At 36.9% G+C, this 12,734-nt stretch overlaps 2 protein-coding genes across 2 annotated transcripts; one reads left to right on the top strand and one right to left on the bottom strand.

Moving 5' to 3' along the window:
- Positions 1-351: 351 nt before the first annotated feature.
- lipia (lipase, member Ia) lies at positions 352-4,854 on the bottom strand (the record flags this gene model as incomplete). The annotated part of the gene is made up of 10 exons (XM_079248033.1): positions 352-436; positions 564-737; positions 844-952; positions 1,650-1,733; positions 1,968-2,135; positions 2,231-2,320; positions 2,436-2,537; positions 3,491-3,599; positions 3,687-4,057; positions 4,797-4,854. 10 exons carry the CDS (start codon positions 4,852-4,854, stop codon positions 352-354), a joined length of 1,350 nt encoding a protein of 449 aa, XP_079104159.1.
- Positions 4,855-8,316: 3,462 nt separating this feature from the next.
- LOC306761287 (choline-phosphate cytidylyltransferase B-like) lies at positions 8,317-11,717 on the top strand (the record flags this gene model as incomplete). Its single annotated transcript, XM_079247412.1, has 8 exons — positions 8,317-8,397; positions 9,384-9,483; positions 9,792-9,908; positions 10,137-10,288; positions 10,389-10,467; positions 10,557-10,699; positions 10,795-10,983; positions 11,496-11,717. The coding sequence occupies 8 exons, from the start codon at positions 8,317-8,319 to the stop codon at positions 11,715-11,717; spliced, it is 1,083 nt and encodes a 360-aa protein (XP_079103538.1).
- Between the last annotated feature and the right edge of the window lie 1,017 nt (positions 11,718-12,734).

Raw genomic sequence — 12,734 nt, 5'->3', positions numbered from 1 at the left:
TTAAAGATACATTTATTAAAAATCTGAATTTTGGTGTGAAACATGTTTTTCCCATCCAAAGGCAATCAATTTTTTTTTTTTAAAGTACAAACTAAAGTTTATCCTCAATTTTCATTTTTTTTTCTTTACAAGTATAAGTAAAATAAAGTCCATTTTACAGTGTGTTATTAAAATTTATATACAGCAGATAATATATTAACTCATAAAATACATACTAAGGTCATCACATTATTAGTAAACATGTGTCCTACAGGATACTGCCATGCAGTGTTGTAGTCCTTATCATTTCACCGTCCTCTGGGAGCTGTTAAATCAGTTTAATCGCTTTTATTTAAAGATTTCTCAGAAGTTTCAGAAGTTGGATTCTTCACATGAAAGAGGCTTGAAGGTGACCTCTTTGTCTTCCTCAAGTAGTACATCGTATCGGCAGAGAGGCCTGGAAGAGATGAGAGCTGCTTTACATCGGACGATGGGATGGGTTAGATGGCAAAATAAGCTGACATCACAGATCATATAGTCTTTTTTTGAAGGTACGGTATAAAAGAAAATCAGCATGTGTGTACCTCTCTTTGCGTTCCAGGTGTGTAAGACGCACTCTGAGAATTCGAAGCTTCCTTTTAGGCTGCAAAACGTTCCCCGTAGAAAATTTGAGAGAGACCTTTTTAACTGACTGAATGTCTTTGTCAAAATGAGCGAGCAGCCTGGTTTCTGTGTACTTCTTGAATGCTGATGCTTTGCTGGTATGAACAAAAAAAGAATGAAAAAACATAACTGAGAGAATTCAGTGGCCACGAGTAAGAACGACTTTAAACAAAACTCGAGGAACTTGGAAACAGAACTTACTGATCAATAGTTGCCACTGCAACTTCATTGTCATCATAGAGTTTAACTGTTATGTATCCCCATCGGGTGCTCTTGTTCCAGATCATCACATCCACCCTGTAGTTTGTCACTGAAAGAAAGATGACTATTATGCTATGATGTTATTCATTTGGGGCAAATATGTGCTCAGTAAAAAATAAATAAATATATAAAAGCTTCAGTTGGGTAAATTAATTTAATTTGTTTAGTTTATTTTTATTGCACTTGGCACTGGGTGGATAAGGTGGCAGCTTTAACACACTGATACTCAAAAAGCAGAAACCGTTACTAAAACCTGCCTTTGAAGGATATTTTCTGAGCTGCTGCCACACAACATTTGTCCAATTCGAATATTGAAAAGGACAGAAAATGGTGATGTGGCAATAACTATAATATTCCTGTATTCTGCAGTACAATAGCCTCACTAACTGAAAATAATAGATATAACACACATTTAGGTTATCATGCAGTGGATGCAGCATTTGTTTAATCTGTATCATTTAACCTTCATTTTAAGGTGTCTCTTCGTGCATAAATTTACTGATGAACCCAATATATTTAATACAGTATAATCGTGGCAAATGGCTGAAGAAAAAACAGAAGAGACTAGAGCCATCACTAGGTGGAGACACATTATTAAGACACTGTTTAACTGCTAATAAAAGAAATATGAACTTGTCACTTTAATATTGAAGCGTTCTTCTTTCCTTATAGTATCAATCTATACTTCTGTCTGGTTATTCTGGTTATTCTGGTTATAGTGACTAAAGATGTGTTCTGTTACTTACTGCAGAACGGAGATTTTGAATTTGTTTGGAAGTAAACCTTTGTTTGTTCCCCCAGGACATCTTTCCACTGTATGACATCATAACCTAGATTTAAGCAAAACAACTGTGTCAAATCTAAAGCAACATCCTGTCATATCATGACAAAAAAATGTGTATATATATATATATATATATATATATATATATATATATATATATATATATATATATACACTGGATATATATTGTATGTATATCCAGTATATATATTGTATGAAGTTTCCAAAAGTAAAAAGAAGCAGGAAAAAGAAGAAGCAATATGTGCTTTTAAGCACTAACCAAAGATAGGACATCCAGCATCGCCATAGCGGTCACAGTTTAAGCATTTTCCATCCAGAAAGTCTTTGTAGGATGAACAGGGATACGCCCGGCTGGCACACACCCCGGCCACAGAATCAAGAAAAAGTATCACTGATCTCTGGTGGTCACATTTAAAATAGGACTGTCCTGTGTTCAGCAGTCAGAAAGAGCATTGTTAGCATAAAACCAGTTTCAAATTTTTATAGCAGACTCAAATAAAAGTTCTGTGACATTGAACTCACCAGAAAAAATGGTCTTCGGGCAGCCCGGTTGGTCTGTTCCTCCGTTGGCGTAGAAATCAATGTGACCCAGAGGCTCTCTGAAACCCAGAGCTGATTGGCACAAATACAGTATATCGAATATAACTTTTTTGCACACACAAAATGTGGAATTATTTAGACATCACTATGGTTGAACGGATGCAAAGTAACACACAAATTAACTGACCATCTATGTCTGTGTGCAGCACGTCAATAAACTGGGCATCTGTGGGGTCCAATCGCTTCTCTGGAGGTTGACCGGTGAAATCAGGTCCAGCAGGATCCAGAGCTGTAATCAACACAGTAAAAAACTTAGTAGGACCAAGAAAACAAAAAAAAAGAAAAAAGAAAAAGAAAGAAAGAAAAACACCCAGAGAGGGTGATTATGTTTGCAAGTCACTAAATGCAAAAACCTGTTTGGTAAGTATTTATGTAAATGCAGTTTGGCACCTTGTTTCGACCTGCACAGAAACTGCTATTACATTACTATGCCTCTTCAGGAATATTATCAGAACTGCAGCTCTTTGTGCACTTTTGTTTGCGGATTTCATACCAGACAAGGAGATTTTACACAATCCAATATACACCATTCACAAAAAGGTAGGCATATTCATCTTTTATGTATGATTTAAAAAAAACGTTAAAACATGCTAGTTTTTCACAAAAAGAAAGCGTCTGAGCTATGAATGAGCCACTGAGTGTTCTGGTTTCATGATATCCCTTGTTTACACAGTTCTTTTCACCATACAGTCCCATTTTAACATAATCAGACCAAGATGACACTTAATACGGGACAACTTATTGATACATTGACATTTTATGTTGTTGTATACACATCATTGTGATAAACTTCTGTCAATAAATTGTGTTGAATAACTGAATTATCATTGCATGACTATACTTAAATATCCTACATTCAATATATTATAGCAGTGTAGCATCAATTTTTTTTTTGTCTGTCCATTATTTCTGAAAGTTCTGAAAGAGTAGTGTATGTATCTAACCCTGTGTCAGCAGCAACTTCATATCTCCGTGCTATCAGTTAAATGAGAGCTTACTCTGGTGTATCTGCTATCACGGCATGCCCTTTTTATTTATGTACAAAATTCATTCAGTTAGAAGTTTTGTTCTCCCGTAAGATCAGAAGAATAAGATGTTCCCAAGCGTCTGCTCACTGATGTGTAGATCTGAATGCAAAATGTCTAAGTGGCATTAAACTATATCCCGGCATGTTTTACCCACCTGTAATTCTTCCAATTTTCCCATTTAAATTAGCACCGATAAACCCTGATATATGAGCTCCAAGACTGATCCCGATCAGGTGGATGGAGCTGAGGGAGGCACCGTGATCCTGAAAGATCAATTGTTAGAGATTTGTCGATGACACTGCTTTCAATGCACAGAAAAAAGTAATCAGCTTGTCAGAATCAGCTCGTACCTTCATCTGCTGGATGAAAGCTGTGATGTTCTCTGCTGCTTTCTGTGTGTTTTTCACTGCCTTGAAATAATTCAAATTTGTAGCTCCATGGTTCCAGTCCACCACTATAACGTTAAGGTTTTCCTTGTTCAGTAGCAGGTTCTTGAACCAGTTAATCCACTCGGGAGGAGAACCAGTGGGTCGATACCCATGGATGATGAATTTTGTGGGTTGAGACAAGTTGAACTGCGGATGCTCCGTCACGTTGGTATGAGATATAAGAGCCCCACAGTTGGCATTGCTCTTGGTGTACAGCAGCAACCTAACTTGGATGTTGGTGCCAATGATAGCATGGGCGAGATCTAGATCTGTGAACTCATAGCATCTCTCAGCTAAATGTTGGCGAGAAAAAAGATCAAGAAAACACAAACCAGTTTAGGTAAATGTGACACATTCATGTTCACGTTAACAATCATTATTAATGAATGTGTGAGTGTATTTGGTGCCTTTTTTTTTTTTTTTCTAAAGCGAAACTGTTTTCAAACACAAAACCCGCCCACAAGAATTGTGTCTAATTCTGTTTTAAAGTTAAGAGTTTGGCTACTCCTTCTTCTAAAACTCTTAAAATACAATGCAGAAGTTGACGTTTGAAATGAAACAAATCTCTGATATTTGCAGTCACGGGGTCTTTATAAGCAAAACAGACTATAAACAGCAAGTGCGTCATGCAGAAATGGGTGAAAGGTGTCGAATACAACAAACTCAATCCAAATAACTTATCTGTAGAGCTGAACAATTTAACATTTCAGACCTGACATTGCACTGGCAAAGTACAATAAGTCATTTACTGAGACGAGTCAGATGTAACTTTTGCACAACAGCACGGATAGGGTCTACGGCATACCAGCTGAGAGTACTGTGTAACCACAGTGAAGGTCATTTGCTCTAATGTTATGATTTTGTGACAAAATTTCAGTTCCACTGTTGTGGTTTAAAATGAACTCAGATTACACATGTGATATTCAATGTCACAAGTCACCGTATTTGTGGCTGTCTGTAAATAGCAAACATGCACTTGAGTGTGATGTAAAGGGAGGTATTTACATTTCAGTGTAATGTTCTGCGCCATACCTTTGCATATCTGAATCGTTATTAGCAGGACGGGTGTCAGATATTGCCACAGGAACATACTTTCCACCCGCAATATGCAAGCAACTGTAAACAAAGGTGTCAGTTTGACAATGTAAAAATATCAGTGAGACAGGATTTGGTTTGTTTCACTATAAAGTGAAAGCATATCATAAACACACAACAGAATGGAGTTTTATACTTTCAGAAAGTCAGAGACCTCGGTGAACTAAAGCAATAACAAGAATTTACTTACTTATCGTCTTACCCTCTGATGTAATGAAACTGTGTTTACTAATGACCAGACAGTTAATTACCATTTACAGTGCAGATAAAGTAAGCTGGATGATCCTGTTTGACTTCTTCTGGTGACACCCACTGTGATACATTACTACAAGTGATACTGTGATCATTAACTGTAAACTGTAATCTTTGCAACATGAACTTCACAGTCTGAAACTGGCTTCCACTGCTACAGTACACCTCCTGTATTTACAGTGAGTTCAGTGTCCTTTAAACATTTGTTCATAAGGAAAGACAGTGTATGATTATTATCAGTTTTACCTTTGATGCCGATTAATAATCCTTAGACTGGCGTGTCAAAGGTCCAGAATGGTACTTTGTGTGTGTCTTCACATCTTGGACAGTCTTTACTTCAGGAAGTGAGAGGAGTTAGAGCGGAGCAATACTCCGCATGCTCCCTCAAGATAACCACGCCTCTAACCTCAGGTCATTGTGCTCAAAGGTAAAAAAATTCCTGTTGTCAGTTGTTTTTCCTGAGAACCAGTTATGTGGCTGTTTCACAATTTTCTTGTGTGCTTTAAACTTTCAAAAGAAACTTCATGCTTATTTGGAGGACTTGATAAAGAAAGAACAGTTGTTAAGAGAGGGGGTTTTCCTAAAAATTTGCAACTTCTGCAGAAATATAAGCATAGCTGCACCGCCTTGTCATTTGTCACTTACAGGAATTCTCCCAACATTAAACTGAACAGTGAAATCATGAGCTCAACCCGTTGTAAGATGATTAACTTACAACTTTGATTTACTCTTGAAATTTCCTCTGAGTTGCCATTGTGGGTGTTTTAAGGAGAATCATTTTTCATTATATTCAGAGTGAGCCCAGTCTAGCTCTAACCTCAAAGTGGCTTGGGTAACGTGTTGTATTTCTTCATCAAATTTAGAAAAGGTTGACAAACTTTATTCTCAGGGCCTCTTAGTGTGCCTGTCTTCTTCTTGCTGTTAAATGTTGCGTAGTCCACTGAGTATGATCTTATATGTGAGCTGAACTAACATCTGAATTTAATGAAGATTAACATGAAAAATCCTTTCCAAATCCCAGAGGGAAACCATAAATTTCCAAATGAATGGTCTATACATAAGATAAAACTGGGGTGAGTCAAGAATTTTCTGTTGCCAGGAAGTGTTACAGATGATGAAAAGGATGACACGTGTATATAAGGGTTAAAAATGGAAAAAAAGGCCTAGATTGTAGAAAATTACAAACTGATTAATTCAGCTTATCTCATGTAAAAAGTTAGAATTTATTTATGTGGATGATGACAATAATCCTAACTGAGAAATCAGTTTCAATATTCAACACTGCTAACATGCAGTTACAATGTCATGTCAATATTACATAATATGCAATAAAACCTGGTTTTGATTTTTCCAAGAAGAGGGGGTGTCAAAGCAGGAAGAAAACTCCGATTACAGCCCCTCTGATGAAGATGACTGATGAAGAGGGCAGCAAAGCAGGTGTTTATGTAAAAAAATAAAATAAAGAGAGACAGAGCTATCATTTGGTTTTTACACAGGAAGTCATCACCAGGGAACCGAAGGGAAGGATATCTAAGTTGTATAATTTTAAACCTGCAAAACTTCTGGTTCATAATAAGCATTTTATTCACGTTCTTCTTTCCTAAGTGACAAATGATAAATTAGTATTGTTAATTAAGGGATGGTGTTTAGCTCAATTAGTTGAACAACCAGTTCATGTAGAGAAGCTCCAGCTCTTCCACAAGGGGAACGTTTGCTACATGTGTAACCCTCACTCTCTCACCCCCTTATCCAATAACTGTGTAATAAAGGCCAGAGAGCCAAGAAAATCTTAATAAAAGATACTCATGTTTTATGGCAGTGCTTAGTGATTACAATAATAAAACATGGTTTTATAGTAAATTTGATCATTTTAATAACTTCATACCTTTTCATATGGCATAATATCTATTTAAGGTACTATCGTTTTATGCTTTATGTAAATTTGGGCACGATACTAATAATAGATGCTTTGATCCAATAATGTTTGTTATAAAACCTAAAAAATACACTTGTCCTGCTCTCTGAAACATTTATTAAGAATAAATCATGGATTTGTTAATTATGACAAAAACTATTTAAAACATTCTAAAAAGATCTGAATTTTAAAGTTTGATAATGAAACTTATTATGAGGAATTTCTTGATCAGGGACAAAGTTATACCTGACCAGAAGGCACAGAATATGACAGTATGTAAAGGTTAAAACCAAATGCATAAATGCCATTGATGCAGCGTTTTTTTTTTTAATCTATTTTTTTTTTTTTTATGTTTGTTTTGCTTTTACCAAGGAAATCCTACTCATTACCACCAACCTCTCTGACTCCAGCTAGATTCCAGGCAATTTGATGACAATGTACTGAATGTGTTGGAACCCCTCAGGGACAAAGTAGAGCATGTTTTCAAAGGTTTGGCTTATCATATTATCATGCTACAGGATGGAAGCAATAGCTAATAGTAAAGTTCCTTTACATTTTCCAGAGAGTTATTTTTAAATATCAGTGTTCTCAATAAAGATATTTTCATTTTAAAATGACTTAACTTGTGACTAATTAGCAGATGGTTTCAAAAGTCTGAATGTGCTCTGACAAGTAAAAAGGGACAGCCTGTTATTGATTTTATCAAATAGGCCCACCCTAATTCTAGTGTGTTTTTGAGGATAACTTGCGACAACGCTGTAAAATAATGGTACACATGTTCCTCTGTGTTTGGTTCCAAAGGCTGCCAGCGTGACAGCTCAGCTTTGCAGTTGGTCCTGCTCAGAGTGCAGTTTTAGAGTACAAGGAGCTTCTGTTCTCTGTGTGTCACAGTCAGGAACAAAACAATCGCCCCGAATGTTTTCACAATATATTCTTTCTGCCTTTCTTTTTCTTTTCTTTTTTTTTTTTTTTTGCATTTGTGTTCAAAATGTATAAATAGCTGAACTATAAGGAGTTAACGCCATGCACACCCTCTCATGTGAAAGAAAGTTGCACTTCAGTATTGACTGCGAATGCAGTCTATATTTCTGTAGGCTTTACCAGAGTGGCTTGAACTTTGCTCACTAGGTTCTTCTGTCATCAGGGTCAGGCAGGCAGGCTCATGGGATGTAAATTTAAAAGGGCGTATGAGTTTTGAAATCACCCCAGATCTCTTGTTATGCTGGCTGAGAGGAGCAGCAGGTGGATTCAGAGCTCTTTCTAAGGTGATACGGTATCGGAACATCGGGTATGGCCAGAAGGAGACGAGGCCGAGGCAACGCTGCCCAGCAGCAACAGACCACACAGAACCGGAGAGGAGGCACTCGCAGGGTAGGCTGTGGCCACTTTAAATATTTACCATGGGAAGGACATTTGCAATGATAAAAATATTGTCATCATGATTTTAAATAACTCTTATTAACTTAAATACAGTTTCATAAAAAATGAATAAATAAAATAAAACATAAAAACAGAGATAATTATTTGTTTTCTCGTCATTTTATTTGGGATACTGTATGAAACAATGCAGCCTTGAATATTCAATATTTAAGTTTTTAACATAGTATAATAGCACTTGATATATATCTAGTGAATTTACTAAATTCTTCTGAATGAAAGAGCACATTATCTTTCTGAAGCTGATCATTGCAGTCTATTGTAGCTTAATGCACGAGTCATATAACCCTGGTACTTGTTTTACCCTAAAAATAAATGTGCAAGCTTATGTTTATTCTATTTTTAAGACACAACTCAGGACACCAAATACACTTGAAGCAGAGTGAAAGTTCAAAGTCTCCTACAACACAGCAGATTAAGGTGTATCTACAGTATGTATCTGCTCATAACACAAAGTCCATGCCTCATAGATGCTCTTTGCTTCACTGTGTTGAGATTGTCCTGGCAATGTCTTAAAGGTTATCTGTGTTATTGACTATTTTCTCTCATGTCAAAATTAGTCCCAACCTTTAATTTCCAAGATTTTATACATCATTTTGTTAAAGGCACAGTTAATTGCTTAAAGGCTCTTGTCTGCAGCAATACAAGATTAGCGTGTTTTCCTTCTTTTACCTTTATTTCTTTGTTTTTTGATGATTATGCTGAATTAGAGCATTTCTCCGAGGTTCAAACACATGCAGTTTATGGTAAACGAGAAACAAGTTTTTATGTGTAAAGTCAGTTAATATATAATAATCTATTAATATGTCTCTTTACTATGAGGATTGGTTACACTAATAACTTTCCCTGCAACATGCATGCTGAGTCCCTGAACATAACAGCCATTAACACGGTTTCATATTCCCTGTTTTCTCCACCAGGCTCTGCGGGAGCCTGCGGATTTTGCCAAGCCTACAGGGTACGAGACAGAAATTCTGCATGAAAAACTCACAATTGCGCAAGCACGGAAAGGCACACCAGGTTACTCTTCTCACTATATTCATCATCTGTGCTCATCAGTGTTGTGCAACTGAAACCCTGCTCATGTCCTGTCATAGATAAGTGGGAAATAAATAGCTATCTTGCAAGTTGGCATCATCTATCAACCATAAAATTTTATTTAGGTGTTTTACTGCTAGTTATGTAATAAACTGAAAGTTTCATATTGTCATGACTTCTCTCTCTAGGAATATAAAATACGATTGACATGCTAGCTGAACAAAGGTATAAAGATCTTCATCATTTGACCAGAATGTCATTTTCATGTCCCTGTATTGCTTACCTTGTAGCTCATCGTCCCGTGCGAGTCTACGCTGATGGAATTTTTGATCTCTTCCATTCGGGCCATGCTAGAGCCCTGATGCAGGCCAAGAATGTGTTCCCCAACACTCATCTGATAGTTGGAGGTAACATACAGATCTCTCTCTCCCTGTCCTGACACAGAAAAACGGTTTTGTACACATGAAATGTACCAAGTGCAGAAACTGAATGTAAATCCTGCTCTAGAAATCGTCTGTTGAGCAGTCAGGATATCACTGTTGCCTGGAGCACGCTGTTGAGATAAAATGAACAGTTATGGTTTAAATAATATTTAAGAAACAGAATTATTAAGGATTAAATACATGTGTCTCTAGTTTGCAGTGATGAACTAACCCACAAGTTTAAGGGTTATACAGTGATGACAGAAGATGAACGCTACGAAGCCCTCAGGCACTGTCGTTATGTTGATGAAGTGGTGAGGGACGCTCCATGGACCCTCACTCCAGAGTTCCTCAAGAAACATAAGGTCAAAGCTCACACTTTGACTGGATATGTGGCTCATTCAAATGTTATGACATCAAGAAACAAAAAATATGTGTGTTAACAGTATGATATTATATTGCCAGATTGATTTTGTGGCTCATGATGATATCCCTTACACCTCTGCTGGATCGGTTGATGTTTATAAACACATCAAAGAAGCAGGTAGGGATGCATAAAAGTCATTAAAATGAATTAAAATAATGCAGTTTAAAAAAAAAAAAAAATCAATTGCATATGTGTTTCAATATCAGGAATGTTTGTGGCCACTCAGAGGACAGAGGGGATCTCCACATCTGATTTGATCACACGCATTGTCCGAGACTATGACATCTATGTTCGGCGCAACTTGCAAAGAGGGTACACCGCCCGTGAGCTAAACGTTGGGTTCATTAAGGTAAGAAAATGCTTATATTTGATGTGACAGTGTGATGTGTGAGAGGTGACATTTGAATACACCAATAAAACAACTTCTTCTGTCTCATCTGACAGGAGAATAAGTTTCGGCTCCAGAACCAGGTGGACAAGATGAAGGAGACGGTTCGAACGGTGGAGGAAAAGTCCAAGCACTTTGTTTACAGGGTGGAGGAGAAGAGTCAGGATCTCATCCACAAGTGGGAAGAGAAGTCAAGAGAATTTATTGGCAACTTCCTGGAGCTTTTTGGACCAGACGGAGCATGGGCAAGTTTGTTTTCAGAACAAATTAGACGGCAAACAAGTTTAAGAGGAAGAGACCTGTTCAGACAACTCAAAGAAGAACGTTTTTCCAGGTTTTTAGCTGAAAAAGTAGTTTTATTAGCTTTCTATTTTCTACACATGACCCCCAGTTACAGGTCTCTCTTTTTCGCTGTTATGGTCAGATCTGAAATCAGACATTGGTGAAAGTATAAGGGGTTTTTATCAGAAAGTCGTATCTTCACTGCAGATCAGTCACAAAAAGAATCTTATTATGCATTTTAATATTAAAGGACAAGGACCACCACTGACCTTTACAATCAGTCACGGCAAATGTGAATAAAGACCACCATAATCTATTATTCAGAACTAAACTCAATTACGTTTGGGACCACTCTGAATTATACATACATTTATAAAACTCCTTAAAATTTGACAGTGAGGACAGTATGTAGACCACACTGAACTGTTGCAACATTACAACACAAGAAAACTCTTTTGTCTCTGTTTTTGTTTAGCATGCAATTCAAGAGCGAAGTGGTCGTATGCTGCAGGCCCTCTCCCCTTATTCCTCACCCCGTGGATCCCCCAGCAGCAGTCCCACCAGAAGACGTTCATGTTCTCCTGACTCCACCCCATCTGCATCTCCGCCTTCATCTCCATCTTCTCCATCCTCACACAAAAAGAAGGCACGCTCCTCTCTCAAAGCCACCTCTACCAACAATGGACATTCTCATTGAGCTCCTCTGAGTTTCTCATCATATTTGTCTCTTCTTACAGATAAATGTAATGATAATATGCCATAAGTAACTATTAGTAGTAATTACCCTGTACAAATTGTGTTATTTAATTTATTATAGTTATTTTAAGTGTAGGTGGGACAGCATAATGTACATAATGTGTCTTGACATAAAGGAAAAGGAAAATAACATTAAAAAGTTAGCTAAACTGCACATTGTCTTCTGTTATTTGCTCCTCCTTTATATGCTTAAGAGATAATAACATAACAGAGATTCTTAACAGAGGTTCAGTTAAGACACTTAACTGTATTATTTAATATAGACAATCATTTTCATTTGTTTTCTTCTGTGGTACAAACCTACAGCAGAGCAAATCTCACATATTAAATATATTTATGTGATTATCACATAACACTGAAGGTTAGAGTTACTTTATCATATTATTGATTCTGCCTATCTAGACTGAAATGAGCAAATTGAGGTTGTTAAAGCATTGATGAGTTTCAAAATGGTTCCTTGAGGAAGGGTTTCAGATCTTACAGGGAAGAGGCCTCTAGGCCCAAGATAAACGTATTGGATAACTCTGGGTTGGCTTGGTAACACTTGGCTTTTGGTTTGTCTGCTGAGGCTGTTGCCCTGTGACCTGATGCCAGTACTAAAAATAAAAATGAAATTACTGTTTCTCCTGGACTGATCTGTGTCAATCTGTCCTTTACGAAACAGTCAAAAATATCTCCTTTTTACAACATTCTTACATAATACAAATGCCTTGCAAGCTTTCTGTTTAAATTAAATTGGGTCATGTAGCTCTAGCGTCGTCAGCGCAAAGTAATATGAATACTAAGGTATTTTTGAGCATCTTTATATTGTTATTTCAGATCCAAACTAAAAAACTTGATTAAATGAGTAGATGTGAGGTCCCTCTATACACGCACAAACAACTAAATAAGAAACAATTCCCCTCAATATCATAAAGCTAATCCAGTGTTACCATTTAACTAGATAAGCACTGCTAGG

Source organism: Telmatherina bonti (assembly GCF_933228915.1).
Source record: "Telmatherina bonti genome assembly, chromosome: 10".
Classification (NCBI taxonomy): Eukaryota; Metazoa; Chordata; class Actinopteri; order Atheriniformes; family Telmatherinidae; genus Telmatherina; species Telmatherina bonti.
The sequence above is the reverse complement of the archived record's forward strand: the minus strand, read 5'-3'. Positions and strand labels throughout refer to the sequence as shown.